The sequence below is a fragment of the Buteo buteo genome, chromosome Z, assembly GCF_964188355.1.
Source record: "Buteo buteo chromosome Z, bButBut1.hap1.1, whole genome shotgun sequence".
In the NCBI taxonomy this organism is placed as follows: domain Eukaryota; kingdom Metazoa; phylum Chordata; class Aves; order Accipitriformes; family Accipitridae; genus Buteo; species Buteo buteo.
The window spans coordinates 46,567,977-46,588,981 of NC_134204.1; the positions used below are offsets into that span (position 1 = coordinate 46,567,977).

General features: G+C 39.0%; 1 protein-coding gene across 2 annotated transcripts in view; it reads left to right on the top strand.

Annotated features, from left to right (window-relative positions):
* The window catches only part of AOPEP (aminopeptidase O (putative)), a 207,972-nt gene that overhangs the window by 119,226 nt on the left and 67,741 nt on the right, over positions 1-21,005 (top strand). For both annotated transcript variants that reach the window (XM_075021875.1, XM_075021874.1), the window contains 2 exons: positions 7,511-7,573; positions 8,216-8,299. In XM_075021875.1, coding sequence (XP_074877976.1) covers positions 7,511-7,573; positions 8,216-8,299 — 147 coding nt within the window. The remainder of the gene's footprint in view (positions 1-7,510; positions 7,574-8,215; positions 8,300-21,005) is intronic.

Sequence of the window (21,005 nt, forward strand, 5' to 3'; positions counted from 1 at the left end):
TGTCTTTCTGTTTTTCTTCAGGCTACCTTTCAGTATTGTATGTGTCCAGCTTAGAGGTACAGTAGTAGTAGTATAGTAAATCTGCACAAGTAATAGCTTGTTCAAGAAGTTGAACTGCATTTGAAACAAATGTTCAATTTCTCAAACAATTGTGGACTGGATTCCACACGTTTGTTCATTAGAATCTCTTTTAAGTTTAATAAATCTCAAGCAGTCTTTCTCGTTCCCGTTTCCTATTAATTGCATTACTGAACACAAAAGCTGTGTTATGTGCAGAATGACTGAGCTTATCCCTACTAGAAAGGAGTTATGTTTGGTATCTAAAGAACAATAACAGTTTGCTGCCTGGCTGATCAATGCTGGATCAAGTTCACATTCCCAAGCTCCCACTCTCCCACCTACATGTGTAGGGGGTGGAAACATAGCAAAGAGAGGGAGGACAGGTCCTCTTTTACACAGAAATGCTGAACTGAGACTTGCCTAATAAGGACACAGCTGGGCTTGCATAGCAATAAACCTGGATTTTAATCCATTGCTTTGTAAAAACATCCGAGGAATAGCACAGAAGTTAGCAACTAATTAATTTTTAGCCTGCCCATTGTTTTCTCTACCCAATGGAAACAATCCATAAAGGTTTAAAATAATTTTTTTGCTACCTTGCAAGAGAACAGCTTTTCTATATTAATTAGGAAAGAGTAGCCTTTAAAATGGCTGAAATCTCTCCAGTTTGGAGTCCCTTATAAGTAGTTTTAGTGCACTGGACACAGAATATGAAATAATGAGAAGTCAAATGCTACTTTAGGAAATAAAAATCTTTTTAGTGCAGGAGGATAGAGAGTTGGGCATGAAGCTGAGGTAAAAATTTTGTGACAGGAACAAGTTGTCACCTTCCCTTCCCAGTGGTCTAGGGTTTTTAAAAGAAACATGTTTTACTTCCTGGAAATTTTCCCTGTTTTCTAGGCTTTTAGAAAGACATATTTGTGATTGGAAGGAATGAATATGTGGGCAAGATGTATTTCATGCATGTGTGTAAACACATACCATGTATCTGAAGTCCATGTAGCCCTCTGTAATGCTGACCCAAAAACCTGTGACCTGCTGATTCATGCAATGGTCCAGTCAGAAACTCCAAGTGATCCTGAGGGTTCAGATCCTGCTGTTGCGTGCTCAACTGGCTAGAATTGGGGATGGAAGCTCTTGCTTTTGAGCCCAATGCTTTTTTCACACACTCTTCAAAAACACTGAGCTGCTGAAGTATTTCTAGAGAGCAGATGGTAACAAAATTTGTGTAATGGTCTTCGTTCCATCTCCATCCAGCCAGTTCGCTGGCTTCCACAAAAGTTGATACGAGCAATGTCAAGATCTTTCCTGTTTTTTATTACCTTTGGTCATCCCCTTTTCATTTAGCAGTGCTTCATAAGTCAGACTGCGGATATAGATGATGCTCACCTTCTGTTTAACCATGGAGGACATAAGTGATTCTTCTAAAACTCATTCCATCTCTGTAAGAAAGGGATTTTTTCCAGGACGCTTTAACTATTCTGTCTACTCCCTTCTAAGCCCACAGTGAAATTTAAATGCTGAAATGAAGATGTCTGGAGAGAGATAGGTTTGAAAAGTCTATTGGTTGACAAAGCTATTGGCTGATACAAAAATGAGCGGTAAAGGTCATAGCTGAGCTTATGGTTCTTAACCTTAGCATACAGGCTAATAGTATTTCATGACCAGAGGGCTGATGGACTTTTGCCTTGGACATGTTTCTTTACTAGAGCTGTTGGAAGGATTTTGGTAGCTTCAAGGGATCAGTAAGACTCAGAGGTCAGTACCTCTGAAAGATGCATTTCCCTTCTTAAACAAGAAATAAAGTCTGCCTCATTTTCTTTGAGTCCCTTTGTACTGGAAAAGGAAGAAAAACACTACTTGTCACATCAGTGGTGCAGGACTGTCCAGTATCCATGTTCAGACATGTTTTTCTTTGTTTTTCTCTGTAATTTAAACAACAACAACAACAACAAAACACAACAAAGGGCTTTCAGACCTGTGTGGTTTGGCCAGCCAGCAGCTACCCACTGCCTACCAAGATCTTGGTGTTGGATGGAGCCAAAGTGAATTTTGTAGAGGATTCTCTTATTTTAAAGAAACTTGAGTCCTGATCTTTGTCCTCTGGGTTCAAAATGTCTGGATTCAAATTACTTTTAAATTGACAGAGTGCAGGGCCAACCTAAAATCTGAGGTCTTATTTCCATACATGATTGTACTGAAAAGTGTTAAATCTTCTAAATATTATCTTGCTACTTGTAGAGGAAGGCGATGCTGTAATTTGCAGTCTGGATGGTGTTGAAATTTTGCAGCACATTGGAATGCTTCACAAGCAGAAAGGCCTAAATATAAAAACAATAATCTACTTTTCCAGTTAGTCCAGAGAGGCACCTGTACAGTAATGAGAGCACCTGGTGAAATCAGGAGAGAAAAAAAATGAGCATTTTGGCATACTCTAAAAATATTATTATAGTATAGATAATATAATGCAATATGATACAGAAATTATGTATCATTGTATGTTACACACTATTATTTAGTAATAAGTAATAAGCATATTATTTAGAGATCCTGTGGTCATGTGGTCAGAGATACTTTCTTTATCAGATTATGAATCTGTTCTTGAACTAAATAGGTGGGTACAGTGGGTGGGTGGGTACATCTTTACCTGGGAACTTTCTCCACAAAGCAGGGTGGCTAATATAGATATGAAGGATGTATTTGCATTTCCCCATTTGAAAAAAATATTCCTGCCACAGCATGTGAAAGTCACGTTGCAGTGTGCTAAAAGTACATCCCGAAAGTTATTGTTTCAACAGGTTTTTGTCTCTTGGAGGTAGAGATATTTTCAGGAGGGGAAAGTTTGACTTCAACATTATGTCTCTGTAGGGGTGTTACATTGAAGAATATCAGACGCAACACACTGATCTTAAAAGCGTGTGTTTACACCACCACAGACACTTTTGGAGGAATTAGAACATTTTGGTTCATGGTATCAATATAAATGACCATCTTTCCTAAAATATGGATAATGTCAGAACAACTTTATTTTCCATTTCAGTGAATAAAGCTGTCCCCATGAAAGCTACATAAAATCAGCTGGAGGACTTGCTGTTCTTACAGCAGCATATTCTGGGCTGGATTTCTTTTTCAGTCATTTTGATCTGCTGCTGATATACTGCTTCTTGCAGTGTGGATGCACCAGCCATCTTGCTTTTTTCAGTTGTAGCCCACTGCTTCCTTAGTCTGTCTGCCAAATTCCGATAACAGTAGTGTTTTAAAATCCTTCCAGTTGTTGCCCTTGGGGAATACAGTCAAATGCTGCAAGAAGTTATTAATCATCTAGTGAGCTACTGAATAAAATACTTTCCTGTATTTTCATTTTCCGAACCTTTTTACAAAAGATTGGAAGCCAGGTCTCTTCTGCTGAAGTAGTTTTCAGGTCATACAGACTGTTCTGAGGGCACATCATATTCCCAGTTTCCAAGTAAGTTAATTTTCCAACTTGAATTACTCTTCTTTTTTTCCTATAAATATTCTGTGTGGTAGGAAAACAGTTATGTATCTTGCATTTTATTGTAGTTCCTTTAAACTGTCCTTTACTGATATCAGAGAGGTGATGGCATCACCCTTCAGAAGTAGACAGTATCATTCTAGTATCATAGCACGAAACTAGGGGGGTGTCCATTTTTTGTTTTATGTTACATGGGAAGGTATAGAAAGGTACAAAATTGCAATTGTAGACTGGTGAAATTAGCTACATCCTCTAGGAGAAAATGACTTGACAGTAACATCTTTAGACTTTTCTGGGTGCTTGCTGGTGTCCACATAGATCTGAATATATAAATGTGGGTGTGTATACATGGTGTAAAATTCAGTAATTGAGAGGAAAATAAAATCTCTAGAAATGAAAGGTTGGAAAATGACTTGACTGCATTAGTTATCGATTTCCTCTGCTTTGCAGAAGCTCTTCTGAAATTCTTTTGCAGTAAATACTTTTATTCCTCCATTTTGAATTTTTTCTTTTTGCCTTCCAGTATCTGAGGAATGCTGGCAAGCCAAAACAAAATGGCACTGATTCAGTGTTAACCTTAGATAAAACAACCTTCTTAGTTTATCAGTATTGAATGGTTTAGCATTAGAGTAGCACAGACCAGCTGAAGTTGTAGATGACTTCTGCAAAGGAAAAGTGCATGATTATAATTTTTAATTGAGTTATGAAATACCAATGGTAGCCATCACAGCCTGAACAATTTAAAGCCAGTTTCTGTTTCAGTTTAAAATGAAACAGTTGTCTGTTGCACAAATATCCTATTGTTTTCTAGGCTATGTGCAATCCTGAAAGTTACTTGTATGTTTGGGATCTGGTTTGACTTGAAGAATAGCTGGTGTAAATCATTGCCTAAGTTATTTACCAGGATATTGGGCCTGCCTTCACCCAATTGGTAGAAAGTGCTACTCCTCCGCCCCATTTCAAAAGTCAGTTATATTTAATCCTGCTGCTGCAAGAATGAAGGATCCTAGCATGCTTTGGCATGTAGAAATGCTCATTCCCAATCTGAGTGTTGCATAGGACAGCTCCATTACCAGTCTCTGAAAGTATTCCCAAGTAAAGAAGGACATGGAGGATGGACTGATCTTAATTTCTTTTGTGAGGGGATGGAGGTACGGCAGTTAGTGTCATGAGGACAGCAAATGGGACGGTTGATGGAGGGTGATGCAGCCCTTTTCCCTTCAAGTTGGGTGTGCCGTCACCCTTTTATTTAGTGTACGTAAGCTCCTTCCATTTGGAGTATGGAAGAATACAGCAGGAGGAAAACTGTTCTTAAAAACATCCCTCCTCCCCTCCCTCTCTCCCTTTCCCAACTCCCCTCCTCTTTTCCTCTTCCCTGCTCTCTCTCCTGTTCCCAATTTTCCCAGCAAAATTTCCTAGTCCGGTCATGAGCTAAATCTTATTGAAGCATCAGTAAGTAGCGTTCACAGTTGACTGCACAGCCAGTGTGCAGTGACCACTGCTTGTTAGGCCCACCCTGTTTCTCTCGCTGCTTTCTTTCCTCTGCAGGCTGGCTGTATGGGCATGTTGGCTCATATCTTATGCTGCAGTGCCATCATTTTACAGTAGACTAGTGTTCAAGGTATGATGTGCACAGCAGCCAGCACCAGGGAACCCCAGGTGTTGGTTCCACAAGGTTATATCAGCATTATAAAAAGTTGGTAACAATTCCTGTTGAGTTCCCTTCAGTGCCATGCAGCTACTAACAGCAAAACAGGAGCTACCTCTAAGTTTTAACATGCAGTGTGTTTGTGTGTTAGGGATTTTCATCCCAAATCAGCCTCAGGGTCTGCAGATCTGAAAATCAATGTCTCGGGTAACTTTTTTTCCCTGGTTTTCTCTGAACGTTTGACAGGAGAGGAAGTGTAATTTAAAGGATTTAAAGTCTAGATCTGTTTCATTGTTTCTATTACCCAGTGTTTCCCATAACTTCTTCTGTGGGAATGCAGGATCTGATCTGTTAACTGATCCAAGGGAATATTGTTTAGGTAGTTGCATTAATTTGTGTTTGCCATTAACAATTTTTTTGTTCATATTCTTGTTCATTCTCTTTGAACTATGCTCTGTTCTTCTTCCTTCTTTCAAACGCACACAGTTCAAGAGTCAATTTATAGGAGCTTTTGGAATTAGCATTTAGTAGAAAATCTGTTGTGGCTTTACAAAATAAAAGTACATTGTTGATACCAGTTTCAAGTAGACCTGTTGTGAGTGTGAAATAAAAATCTGTAGGAACATTTTCTGCTGTGGTATCTCTATTAAAAAAGTTCTTCGTTGTGTAATGCCTCATAGTGAAGTTGCTTCTATTTAAAGCATTGAGTTTGTTCTTGGCTTTGATCTAAAGCTTTTGATCTTGAAAGAAGGATGTTGTGGCAGTAAAACAAAAAGGGTAGGAGAGAGGTTTTTTCTTTTTTTTAAGTGATAAAGTTAAAGGGATGCTGCCAAGATTTAGTATGCACTAATTGGACCTATCTTTATTTACTTAAATCTGTTTGCAAAGTCCATCTAATTCTGTATATGGAAGGGTTTGCTCAAATGCATGCTTTAATGAGCCTTATTCTTTTACAAGAGCACAGGTTTTCTTTTGAAGCTTTCAGGGAATTGTCATAAGTAGCACAGAGTATAAATGATCTTTAAAATACTGAAAATACCTTACTAGCATCATTTTAACTATATCAAGTGTAATGCAGTCTATCCTTCATTGTCTCTCATCTTAAATGCTAAACACAAAGCACTTAACGTTAAGTCCTAACTTAAGAATAGTACTCAGATTTTGCATGGCTGACATTACTTGGGTCTCTCCCATCACGGCAGAGCTTGAATATCCCCTTCAAAGGGCACAGAAACATCTGTTGAAGTCCCATGCCTAAATTTAATCACCGGCTTGCAGTCTCTTGTTGAAGCCAGCATTTAACTGAGGCCTCAGTGAAGGGCTTGCTGTGCTGTAATACGAATGGTTCTTTGGTTCTCGCTTTTCAGATGCATTTCAGGCCCTCCAAGGTAATTTAAGAGTTGGATTCTTTAGATGTCAAGCAAGTACTGGGGGAAATCTTGAAGCGCTTAACGCTGATGATACTTCCCCTCTTGAACTGGCCCCCTTAGGCCATTCCTCTGTCTGTGACGACCTGTGCCGGAGGGTGTTTATAGGAAGGCTAACAGGGAAGCGTCTTTTCCATAGTAAGGACGGGACTCAACGGGAGAGCGTCTCTCTTAAAAATGCGACTTGTAAGCCGGTGACGAGCGTGCATGCAGAGGTTTGGAAGGGCCGTCCCGTCGGGGAGGGGGTCAGAGGGAGCGCGGCTCGGCGGCAGCACGGCCGGCGGGACACCCGCGCCTGGGCTGGGCTGGGCTGGGCTCCGTCCGCTCCGCTCCGCTCCGCTCCGTTCCCGCCCGTTCCCCCGGGGCGCGGAAAGCCGCGCCGCGCCGCGCCGGCAGCCCGTGCCCGCCGCCGGGGGGGAACCGCTCTCGGTACGTCCGGCGCGCCGCTCCGGCCGGGCCGCGCCGCGCCGCGCCGGGGGAGGCGCGGACACCCCGTCGGGGCCGCCCCGCAGCCGGCCGGCCCTTACGTCTTTAAGGCAGGCTCCTCCTCTCCGCGGGGCTCCGGGGGCCGGGGCACGGGGGCGGGGGACCCCGCGGAGGTGTTTCATTTCCTACCGAGGACTGCGGCGTGCCGCCACCGAGGCTGGGAAGGGCGGGATGGGACGGGACGGGACGGGGGGGGGCGCGGCTCCGGCTCCGGCCCCGGCCCCGGCCCCGGATGGTGGCGGGGCCGGGCCGGGGGGTGGCGGCGGCGGCGGGCGGAGCGGGCTTCCCGCGGCGCCTCCCGTCCCGGGGGAGCGGAGCGGAGCGGAGCGGAGCGCATCGCATCGGGGATACTCCGCGGGCCAGCCCGCCTCACCGTGCGCTTTCTCCCCCGTGTAGCCTTTGCTGGAGGAGGGTGAGACTTGGAAGGAGTGCCAGCTCGTCCGGCAAGTGAGCGGCGAGGTGAGGAGAAAGCCTTTTCGCAGCTGCTACCTTGCCCCTCGCTTCTTTCCCTTGCAAATCGGCGCCTTCGGTTTTCCACCTGACACCTCTTCCCCACCCCCGCCACGCTTTTCCCTTAAAAAAAAAAAAAAAAAATTGCTTTCGTATTAGCAATAAAAATACTTGTGTGGGGGAAAAAACAGCCAAGTGTTACTACTTTATTAAATAATAACCCCACCATCTAAATTTGACGTTGGTAGTCTGGAACAACATTCGAGTGGGTGGCTGGAAATAAATCTCTTACTTGAAATAGAAGGTGTAAGGGATAAAGCACAGAGATTTTCCCCAGGATTTTTGCACACTGCAATGATAACTTTCCATTTAGCAACCAGGTCTGGCATCAAACATGTTCTTTGTGCAAAAAAAGCCTTAAACTGAAAGCTCTGAGATGAAGAACACCACCTCACGCTTTGACCGTGTACAAGTAACTAACCAGATTACCTAAAACCATCTCATTCTAGATGGGAAAAGTGCTTTTCCTCCTTCTAGTGAAGCAATGGAAAAAATTGTCTTGAGTCTGTTTATAGCTTCTTACTAATGCTGAATAGCTGCACTCAGGTCGCATCTTCTTCCTAAAAAAAGCTCTATGGTTTTGAACTCTAGGTCACAAAATGGATTCAGACAAACCAGAGGATCAGAAAAAGCGGCAAAAAGAAAAGAAAGCGGGATGAAGTCGTTTTCCAAAAGGTAAGGGTTCATGATGTGTGTTTGTGTAATGGGACAAAGGACAGCAGATCCAAAATGCTTTCTGATGACGCCTTCTTAAACTCTATACAGACTTCATTTAGTGTCTTCAATGAGGTGATAGTAAAAGGGTGTTACTGATAAAGTTGCAGTGTCACCATGTAATTACAATGGAAATAAATTAATACTCTTTTCAGATGTCTATAATTTAGGAGACAAAATTTCTCTATATTTGTATTCAACTGGAACATTCTGAGGAAGAAAGAGTGCTTTCATCAGAGAAATCAATAGCACTTGAGACCTTTTGACAGGACCTGTACCACTATTTGCAAATTATCAGATACTGGTAGCTGAGAAACAGTTTTCACGGTGGCTATTGGGACAATAATAGATGTGTTATGTACATTGAAACAAATGTTCTATCCTATTGACTCTTCATTCAGAGGGTGAGTTTGAAAATGATCTATTTGCAATATAGATTTCAATTAATGAAAATGTGTCTAGATGGTTATTTTTTAAATTACTACAGAGGATTTAAAAAACTGAATACAACCTAAATTAAACTATTTTTAAATAAGTGATTTTTGATTTAGCTATTGTGAAACATTCGTTGTAGAATGTTGAGTTGACCATTTGAATCACAATGTAGAGAGGTAAGTAATTAGCTGACACTTTTACCAAATAGCTGGTTTCTGTCCTCTGGAGGAAAAAAATGTGAATAAAGATGCACTTCCAGATGCATTATTAGAACTATGGGGGTTTTGCTTGCTTTGGTTTTACAAGCAAATTTATAATTATTTTTTAAAACCCTTGTTACCTTTAAAGGATTAAAATAGCACTGTGTTGTTTTGCTGTTTCGACGGTGCTTCTAGAATGCATGATGAATCATTGCTGTTTCTGTAGCCAAATTCTTGCTGATAGCATGGCTGCCAACTCCTGGGATGAGTTGCCTTAGTATGGGCATTGCAGTATATGACAAATGTCTACAAAGTGCATTGTTGTGTGTGGGTGATTTACCAGCTCCATGGTGAGTTAAAAAAACACCAGATAGCATCCTTTAATTCACTACTACTTTTATTTTGTAACTGGAGTACATCATTCAGGAAAGATGTTCTGTGGTGTTGTACTTTAGAATGACATGATCTAAACAGAGATAGCATATACTGTTGCAACAAATAATTCAATTTCTGCTTATGTGTGTTTGTTTGCATGTATGTGTAGCATTTGTATTTACAATCATTTTATTTTAAGCTGAAGATGAATTTTTTAACTTAAAAAATGTATCATCATGTGAATTTGTGAGCAAAATGCATTGACGATACAAATAGCCCCAGTACAAGCTACAGTCTGCATACATTTTGAAGTAATTTTTAAACGGTACAAAGCAGGTCCCCTGCTACATCTTAACTGTAGACTTAAAGGTACCTTATGCTGTTATACCTCTCCTCATCTCTTTTTATAGGAGAAAGCTTCCTCAGTGCAAAACCCCTTTGTACCGATAAAACTCCATTTCTATTGTTTTCCTCCTACTGCTCCAAGGTTTGAGAGTGAGAACTTCCGCATCTAGGCTTACCGTGTTAGAAATGCAAAACCTGATGTGTAAACCTAAGATATACTCACTGTTTTCTTAAACAATAATTCTTGAGTAAGGTCTCTGAGCAGAAATGTGATTTAAAATTGAAGGCAAGAATCTGCATTGTCTTCTAATATCCGTAAGTATTAATAATTCTTGGAGATTCAGTGCAGATTCATAGTATTGCATTGGCAGGGTATTTAACCCCATGGGAAGGAAAAGGCATAACAATAACCTTATGTTTGGTAGTGAAAGCATTGACTAGGCACCGAGGGTGAGATTCTTCATGTTCCGTAGAAGTTTGGTCATTGCAATGGTGACTTTTCCAATACTGTTAGGGACAAGAGAAGAGGAAAAGGACAAGGGACCTCCCTGGTGCTGGCAGAGCTTTATTGTATTATCTGGCTTCAGAGTTGGTTACAGCTAGGTTTCCACTGTGGACTTACCAGTCAGTGTGGTGCCCAGTCATATGGATGTTGCTAACCTCTGTTCCACTCGAATTCTCCATTGTTAGCTGTGTCTGTATTGGTTTGTAGCAGAAATGGCATCATACAGCAGTTTAAGTACTTTGGGGTTAAACAGGAGAACAAGAAAGAAAAAGGCATGTAATGGAAAAGTAAGGCACCCTTGAAGAAAGTAGCAGAGGTAGGAATAAAACCATGGAGTGAGAAGAGGGGGCTGAGAAGCAGAGCAGTAAGTAAACAGACAAGTCAGAAAGCTGGTACCAGCTCATATCACAAGTGTAATTAAAATAAGGATACTGACATATTTTGCTACATCTAGGAAACTGAGCTTTGTGTTGATCTTGCTTATCCTTTCAAAACAAGCACTAACTTATTAAATGTAGCTTCTAAACTTTCATGTGCCTGTGCTGTCCGATTTTCCTCTATCATTTTTTTTCTTTGTGATAGGAAGTCCTATTTCTAATACAAGATGGATGACTTTGCTATACTGAGACACCGCCAAATCAAAGCAACTGCTTCCGCGTCCAAGTACAAAATCTAGGACAGAGAGATAACTCTGTATGGAATAAGTGAAACAGAATTGTGGAGGAAAGGTTGCTGACAACTGCCGGGGAATTGCTTCTTGAAAAAGTTGCCTTCCAAACAGTTAAGTTTGTAGGAGCTGACTTTACATACGCATATATGTATTTAAAGAACATTTAAAGATACCATGTGCTGGATAAGAACTGTGTAACTGGTAGTGTTAACTGCACTCAAGGGGCATATGAACCAGTGGGGCAGCTTGTGTAGAAAGGTGTGGTGCTGCTCTCCAGTGTGGACCCACACACGATGGGTTATAGCAGTGTAACAGATTCCATGGGTGAGAAGGACTTTCTAGACGAGTAACTAAGGGTTCTTGTTCTTTTGTGCTTCTGATCTCTCTTTTTTTTCTTTTTTTTTGAGCTTTGTTTTCCTTTCAAACCTTTTTGCTGCTCTGCTTCTGAAATACTTTATTTTTTCTTAGCAGCTTTTATTACAATCTTTCCTTTCCTGCTTCTTTTTCACCCCTCTTTTCTTTCTCTGTTCTCCATTGTCTCCTTCAGTCACCTTCAGTACTGTTCATTACTTTCTATTTACTTTCAGTCACTTTTTGTTTCCTACATTATCTTTTGCTCACCTTGTTTTCTGTTTATGGTTCTCTGTAGATACTCTTCTTATGACATGTGCATGCACATACGCAGCTTTAAACACACTCACCCCTCACATTTCTGCTTTTGTCATCCTTCCTATTCTTGTACGTTCTTTACTCCTCATTTAATCTTAACACTGTCTCTTGTCATTTAGCTGGTCAGCACTTCTAGCAATCAGTATGTGTATCAATACAGAATGTTGTTTATGTGAGAAAATTAGAGAAGGTAGAACAGAGCTGGGAAGTGGTTAAAATTAGTGTTGTTTTATTATGAAGAGTGTGATAGAAATGCTAAGTGTTACTATTATTTTTGTTGTTATACTGGACTGTGCCTGCTTGAAGAAAGATTCCGTTATCCATGCCAGTGCTGAGTGTTAGGCAGAAGAAAATGATCTTTCCATCAGACTAGTGGAATTGTAGCACCCCGTCTGTATCCACTCTGGAATTTGAGGGGAAACATATCTTTTTATTAGGACACTAACTCACTTTTACATGAAGTTCAGTGTTAAAACATAAAAGCTGCTTTGAAAGTATTCCAGTGGTAGAAAAAGTGTCATAGGATGAGATACGAAGGACACACAGTAGTTAAGGAGAGCATTGAAATACGTGTGTGTGTTTATATATCTACTAGGTAAGGAAGATGATTTGTAAAAATTACCAAAATTGCATTTGTCAGTTTCAGTTTTAGTTTGATTCTATACTGAGACTTTGAGGAATAATTCAGCTTTTCCAGAATAATTTCTGCTGCTTTCTCAGAAATACTGTTTTCATGTGTTTAAAGTTTGTCTGCTAGTTTACTAAAAATGTGATTGTCTTTGATATTTTCCTATTGGTTGTTGCTATTGATCATTCTTCTCACTCCAGAGATTTACAATTGTGAGTACATGAGCTCTGTTAATAACCTGAGCAAAAATGGTTTTGTTGAAATAGCTGTTAAGTTTCTAATAAAAAAAAAATTAAAAAACAAACCAGTTGTGATATGTATGACTAATGCTAAATGCTATAACTCTTTCATCCTTTAACAATGAATTACCAGTGTAACTGAAACACAAGAAACACATCTTATAATTCATTAAAATGAGTTGTGGTGTTATACTTCAAGTAGAAAATGTCTTGAAGTCTCAGCAAAAAATAGGTAGGGAGGAGAAAATACAATATAGTAAAAGAGAGCTTTTATTTAACTAGGGAATTTATTCAGGATGATGTGCTTCTGCTAATTCAGGTAAAGCAATATTAACATATAATGCATTAAAATTACTCTAAAACTTTAATTACCATGTATTTTTTATTTCTCAAAATGAACTTTTTTAGTTGAATCCACCAAACTGAGAATCAAAGCAAGGATCAAATCTGAAATACATCTTTTGACCTTGTGCACTGTATAGTGCTTAACAGCTAAAAGAAACATGGTAAGAAGTACTAAAGCATTCTTCAGAGTCTTCAGTGGAGTTGTTTGCTGTACCTTAGCTTTCCAAACTCTATTAATCTCACAGAACTTTCTAGGAAGCCGGTAAATGTATTTGCTGGCCTTCACTGATTACAGATAACATTCAGTTCCTTTGGCAATCAGGGATTCGGACGGAAAATTCTGTACCCACCTCATGCACAAGAACTGAATTGCAGTAAATGTTGTTAAGCTATCTGAGAAATAGAGCCTCTAATTTTAAAAACTTTTCCCCTGAATACACGTGAATATAATTTCAAGCCATTAAAACTAAACCTTTTCAGCATTTTGTTTTGCATCCCTGTAAAAATATCAGTATTTATGGATTGTTTGGAAAATGTAATTACACAGCTCAAAAAAACTGTTATTTTTTAGGATAGTGGTACTTCAGAGTTCACTTAAGAAACATTTAATAGAAAAGAAAATACTGTGTCTATGTGTAAAAAATGTACGAGTTTGAGTGGAATTTTTGGGTTAGCCATAATAATAATAATTTTTAAGAAATTAGTCCAGTTCTGATGCCAGTATCAGCTGTATCTTACTTGCAGTAGTGTTGTGTCAGGATCTTAGTTTCCTTTTTAATAGCACCCATCTCTCTTAGCAAGGAAGTGTTGTTGCATAGCTTATTTCACATTGAGTCTCCCAGATGGATATTATTATGTTGTCAAAGGGTGAATGTTCCTGTTAGGCCACATTCAGACCACATTTTTAAATCAATGAACCAACTTATCACCATGCATATGATGATGTACATGCTCCCTTTCAGACTCTGAGATGACCATTTCTAAATTAGGAGAACTCAGGCCAGCATGGCCATGTGTTGAAATAGCTTAAAGTTTACAGAAAATTACATCACTGTTAATTATAGCAGTCCAAGCCAGCAGCCATCCTGTGCAGTGAAAGATTAAGGTCACTTTAAAATACAAGAAAAAGGCATTTTTAATGGAGAGGTTTTGTCCTTTTGATTTGTAGGAGGAATTAGTTGGATGCCTGTGATGGAGCACTATTTGGCAATCTGTCTGACTGGAGGCATTTTAATGAGGCGATGTTTGTGCATGTTATCATATGATACTAACAAGATGAATTACATTACTGGGATCTACTAATGCCACTAATTTTTCAGTCTGCTGTTGTTTCTAGTTATAAAGCCCTATTTTGGATGATTGAAATGTGCTCCTCTGTACCTTAGCTTACAAATAGCTTTTGTCTTTAAAAAAACAGGAAATGGAAAATGTGAGAACAGTTTTTTTCTTTCCAAAATAACAGAAAAACAAAAAGCATCTGATAGTTTTTAATACTTCTCAAATGTCTGCCCCCACCAGTGTTTATGCAGTGAACTCTGAGTGGTGATGTAGTGAGTTTTGGGAGCAGAAAGAAGGCTGTCCCTTTCAGGGCATTTGCAACTGGAGCGACTTACTACATTTGGAAAAAAGTAGTACGCTGCATTCAAACGCTCCATAACTGTTCTTCTACAGAATTTCCTATGGATTTTTTAGTAGTTGAGAATATACACTTGTGCATGGCAGCTGCATAATCCACTTGATTTAGATGTCCCCAAGTTCTTCTTGATGTGATTGACTGTAAGGACTCCAAAGGAGGTTTAATGGTCTGCTGGCTCAAATGCGTACTTTATTTCAGTCTTACATGTGTTTTATTTCAGTCTTACATTTATTATGCCTTGTCAGAAATAGGCTTAACAATTTTTTGATGACCAGCCTTAGTTATTGTCCTCATGCTATGTCTTTTTTCAGGTTAGATTATGTTCACATACTGTATAGCAAAAGCACATGTATAGGAGTCTGTAAGTAAGGACATTGTTATTTAAAGAAATATATGAGCACAGAAGCTTTTACAAAACCAGTTAAAAAGGTTTTGGTAGTTCTTAATCTGTTTTTTGATGGCCATAGTACTAAAAGCAGTCATGGGTACAATTTACGGTACTGTTATCCTCTCCTCCCCTTCCAGCCTCCCAAGAAGCTCTTTTCGAGCAGGAAGGTAGCTCACTGTTAAAAGCAAATACATTCTTTGTTGCTTTAATTAAACAGACAGGATTGGATTCTTAAAGATGTGTAAATTGTACTCATTTGGTCTGCGCGGCATATATTTTATGTAACTTTTCTTGTGGGCACAAATTGAGTGACTACTCGTAATTGTCTAGTTCATCTCATCAGATGCTTCACTCACAGGTTTTGTGAAACCTATACCTATACAACTTATAGTTGTGAAACCAACATTTGAAACTAGACTACAGTATCTCAATGTTAGCATATGATATATAGCATAGGTTATTTATGCTATATATCTCTCTATATTTATGCTATATATAGAGAGAGAAAATATTTTTGATCTGATGAGATACAAGGCACAAACTGTCCAATATCTGTCGGTTTATTAGGACTGCAGTCTCACTATGGATGAGTGAACAGAAAATATTTTCCTTTTCTATTTGTACTCTTAAGCTAAGTTCCTGTCCTACATTGAGCTCCACCCAGACAGTCTCCATATCTCAACAGCATTCTTGAAGCACAGGGTATTGATCCTTTAATTTTCCATAGTTTTGATTCACAAATGATTGCCAGTGACAATTTGCTTAACACAGTAAGTACAAGAAATTTATTGTCCTCCTGTGCTCCTGTTCTAGTTAACAGTAATTTTTCAAGAAGGGCTTTTATCTAGAAAAATTGTTGATGGAAAAGAAGCTTAGGCAATCGTTTTTTTTTCTGTATGTGTCTTCTTCCCTTTTCTGCCTTTAATTTAGGCATCCGTTGGGCATTTTCAATGAAACTCGTTAGTGCTCTAAATCTGCCATTTTCCTCTAAGAGATGCTCTGGGGAAAGCCCACATCAACGCAAGGCAGAAGTGTAAGCTTCATCATTTCTGGGAATCCTAACAGACGCATGAGGGGGAAGATGTTACAACTGTCCCAACTACAGGAAACATTTTTCTTGACACTTTAAGCCTATGAGGCAGATTGGTCATGAGACACAAGTTCCTAAGAAATTGGATTTCATTACTTTTGCTTCTTACAGAATTTAATGTTTTGGTTTTATGAACTATATCCTATGTACTCTTCAGGTTACATGCTCCAAATGTGGTGAACACCCACATAATGAATTTGCCTTGCAGTTGGTTTCCGTCTTCACTCCTAACACAAATACCTGAGAAAAAAGGGGCTTAGGACTTAGCTTGGAAGACTGATGAGTGTCTTGCTTATGTTCTCTCACCCATATTGCAAAAGGAAATTAAATAAAGCTAGAGACTGTTAAATGTTTCCATGCTCAAATGTTTCCATCCTGTTTATTTCAAAGAAAAGATGACCAGCTCAGTGCCAGCTCTGCAGTAACTATGGTTCTCTTGTTTTTGTTTAAATTAAAGAGATTTCTCTGTTCTGGCTGTACTTCTGATGAATTTGGTGAAGCTACTCATATATTTAAATGCTTTGCTGAACCAGGCCTTAGTCATTCATCCTCAAGATCTTTCCAAGTGACCACTTTCTGACTGAAAAGGGGATTTGACTTCTAACTGCCCAGAGTGCTTTTTACTGTGACATGTGGTGTGAATTTATTTTTTTATATATATTTTACAGCATAGATGAAACCGTTGTGGGGGGCAGATAATATCTGAGAGAGGATAACTGTAGAATTAATTTGTCTTAGGCTCAATTTCCTTCTGCGTCCTGCAATTTCCTCTCCCCTATTTTGCTTGTTAAAGCAAAAGTAGGTGCCCTTCTAAGTGCATGCCAGTTTATAGTGTGAGAAACCCGTGAGATGGAATTTTAAGTTTATCACCCAAATTTACCTTCATTGTGGCTTAATATATATGGCCTGTTTTTTTGACAACAGGTGTTACCCAGAGTAAGCCTCTTGGGTTTTCAAATGCTTATTAAGAAATAGAAGGAAGTAAAAAGTTTTGAATTCTGTCTTTTGTGGAGCACAAGCAACACAGGCATTCATATTTAGGAGAAGTGGTTGCCTGAAGAGACTAGGAAGCCAGGGGAAGTGATTTCAGCTTACCTGGTTTTATAGATGTGGATATGTGAACAGAAGGTGCATTTAAAAACTTCTTCCAGTCAAAGTAATTAATATACCATACTTTTGTTCTAATACACCCTCTTATTTTGTAACATCTGTAATATTTTTCAAGGAATTAATCATTTGCTCTTCTTTGTAAAACTACCATGCTTGTTTATCAGCACAGGAGGGGAAACATACATGACAACAGAATGCTTTTCTGTATTCCATGCATTGCTCATAATTTTACAGCCGCTCAAAGTTGTAGGATTGAGTTGTGTAAAAGTAGCTGAGAGATTCTAGACATCTCAGAACATCCTACCTGTAGTGTGAAGACAGTTTTAATGCAACTGTGTGTTTACAAAGAGTCTTCTACCAAACAATTGCAAAGTGCTTTTTTTTTAGTGTAAAGACCTCACTAGCATTCTATGAGATACTTCAAAAACATGTAACATCTCTCTTAAAATCCTCTGTCCTTCAGAATTGAAATTAGAATGTTTATCTGATTTTACAGATCATAAAGCAAGGCATGGAGCTTCTCCAAAGATACCTAAGAAAGTTGGGCAGGGCAAGGAAATGGACTGCAGTCTTCAAGCTTGGTGTCCTAACACAAACCTTCACCTGAGGGCTCTCTGTGTCATAAATACTAAAGAATTAAGCCACACAATTTTCCATGAAGCAGTTAGTGGTCTGTGTGCCCAAGTATGGACAAGTTGGTGATATTTTACCCTGTAGTAGAGGTGGTAACAGAAGCTAGTGCTGTGACTTCAGTCTCCCCGGTAATACTATAAAAGGTCCAGTGCACATGGCAGCGTAACTGAAAAGATGAACTTGAGCATGGGAGGTTCCATTTTATCTCTCTATATATTGCAATATAACATACTTTCTAGTTATGAATTAAGGCTACGATTAGTGGTTTCTGATTATAAGTATCAAATGTAAGTGTTGGCTTTGAGTGTATTTTAAAGGATAAGTTTAATGGACAGCTATTTACCTTTTCGTCTTTGACAGTCCAAATGAGTATATGCAGTCCTGTAACTTTTCACACAAAGGGAGAGTAGAATAAGTAATAGAAGCTTGCTAAATCATGGGGGTTTAGTGCAAATAGTTTCAATTGTAAAACTTTCTGACACGGTATGATAGGATGTCGGAGGCATGATACTTAGTTTAGCAGCCAGAAATGTGCCTGAGTGTTGTGTCTGCACAGCATAGAAAGAGGTATGACGGACAAGTCTGCTCCTGTCTTATTAAGCTGGAGGTAGTGCAGAGCTGGAACCTATGATAAAGAACAATTGCATGCATAATTCTTTGCTATAGAGGTGTGCTTATCCTAATGGAGCGTGTTGCTTTGCAACCATGTAAGACAAGAAATGCAGAGTTAAGTATCTGGTGTGAATGTCCTGTGTAGTGATCTAGCCTTTTGGTATGAAGTGGCATGTAAGTAAATATTTAACGAGCTCTATTTAATTAAAACTATCTGGTCAGACTATCAGATTCTCTTATGGTTTGTCAGGGACACAGGGACTTTTTCTGAAAACAAGCCATTTTGTATTTCCAGGCTATATTTCATATCTTGCACTTGTTTTTAATCAGTTAAAGCCTGTGGATGTCCTGTGTAGGAATTTGTTTGAAGTGTTTTTAAAAAGGGAGGTTGTGTAATACCAATGACCTAGATGGCGTGTAGACACTAAGTCTTTTCATTTGTTTTCTCTTGTCCAGAGCATTGAGACAGGAAGCATTCTTAGAATTATTTTTAGATTTTTAAAAGTCAACCTTGATTTCCTCATGTAACAGTAATCCCTTGGCTAGGCCTGAAAGCAATATTGTTTGCTCTTCCATAGTGCCATATGCTTGCGATTGTTTCTTTCTTTTGGGTGCCTGTGCTTTTTTTGAAGAAAGTGCTCAGAAACTTCAATTTCTATTGGATTGTCATACTTGAACTGTTTGGGTATAGAAGAAAGTGCTCCCCAATGTATCCATGATTCTTCTCATTGTGGGTCTAAATCACAGTAAGTGGTTTGATTTATTGCAGTCTAGTGAGATGATCATGTCTAAAAGATCACTGTCTTGCTCCATAATCATGTTGTCTTTATGACATCACATTTGTTGTGACAGAAAGATGGCTGAGCAATTAGGAGTCAGGAATTCTGATTTCCTTCTTAGCTTACATCCTGCTTATTTCCCATCTAAGCATTCAGCTGAGAAGTGAGCTGTAGGTCCCAATGCAGCCTTACACCTAGGTCATGGCACTGCTGCTGCCACTTTAATTGGTCTGTCCCTCTTTTTAAACTAAAGAGAAATTGAGTGCATTGGTGTGTTGCTGTAACCCCTACCATTGCTCCTTATTCCATTTCCAGCATCAAAATCTGCGAAACTTCTACAGAGGTGTTGTCTTAAACATGCGTAGGCTGCAGAATTACTGAAACTTACTATCTTTTCTTCTACCACACACGTAAGCTGTGCTATGTAGATAAGGTAATCGGTCTCAAGTTCTGCATCTTTGTAATGTAAAAATATACTTAGCTAAGTGTTTTGTTGCTTGTGATGCCATGTTAATATTTGTAAAACATTCTGAGATTGGTAGATGTAGTGACTGTTAGGTTGCATGAGTTCCTGTTTGTTGCTGCTGGTGTCAGAGCAATGACTGATGGTTTCAAGTAAGGCAACTGAAATGTTAATTGTTCTTTGTGCTAGACATCAGCTTTTCAGTATCTTACCCATATTTGTCTTGCAATACAACTTGATGTTTCCAAAGCATATGCTAGCCAGTGTTTGACTGTATTCCTTTCATCAATAAAAAGCTAGTGTTTTTCAGCTTATCTCCTCCTGAGTCATCTTCATCTGAATGTTTTTATTACCCTTAAACCTTAGAATAAGCCAAATGATTAAAATGTTGTAAAAATGTCTTTTCATGACAGAATAAAAATCCCCTGTGACTCAACAAATCTGCTATGGAAAAGAGTTGCTTTTGAAGACCATTATGTGAATTTTAGTTGGCCATAACACTGTGAGTATCCGATAAAGTTTATGAAAACCTGATTATGGACACAGAAACATAAACTCTGGATTACTCACCTACAGATTTTAAAAAAACCCAAGTAGCTTAGTATTAATTACACAGAGGAAAAACTGGAAAGTGAGAGAAGTTGGATCAATATACCATCCTTTCATTATTGTGATTCTAATTATATTTACAATTTTTATAAATTGGTAAGTCACAAAATGGGAAGTGACCAAGCCATGAAGTGTTATCAACACAGATAATATCCTTTAGATTTTGTAATGCTCATTTCTACTCGTATGTTGGCTGAGGAGAGCTAAGTAGGCATAGGAAAGGAATTGTAGAAGCAAAGTCGAAGCTCAAGGTTTTCTGTTTGTCTTCCCTCTCCCCATCCGGTACCTGCATTTTCCACTGGGGAGCCTTCTGTTTTCCTGTGGGAATATTACAAATAGCCCCACCATTGGCCCATACAACACTCCAAAACTGGACATAGAAGTAAAGTTGCTTTAAGTTACAGGTAAGGAGAATTCGGCTACTTAATTATGTTGCATTTGATTTCAATGTTAGGAGATGGGGAATGGGAATGAAAAGGCATATGGAGGGAATGTCAAGTTAAGGATGCCCTTACAAGGATATCCTTCATATTCTGGAAACTAGTATATAGTGCAAGTGGCTTTTTTTCCATTTTATTGAATTTATTGCCATCTTGGCTTAGTTAAGAGTGGACTGGGTGGGTGTTTTGCAATGCGGACTCTTTCCAAAGCACTGGCAAAGATTTAACAGTAAATCCAGCTGAGTTCCCCTGAGGGTTTGAGCTGAAATTCTGACTTTCATATTAAATTAGGCATGGTTACAAGACAAGAATTATTTGAAGTTTTTATGAAGCATGTGACTGACAGAACAGGCAACTGGGATGCAAACTGTTTTCATGTATGTTTTCTTTGTTGGGTCAAAAATATATTCAGGATACAAAAGGTTCTTATTTATGGGACTTGAAGGGACATAGATAAAAAGATAGTTTTTTAATCTTAAAAATAAAAAACAAGCCC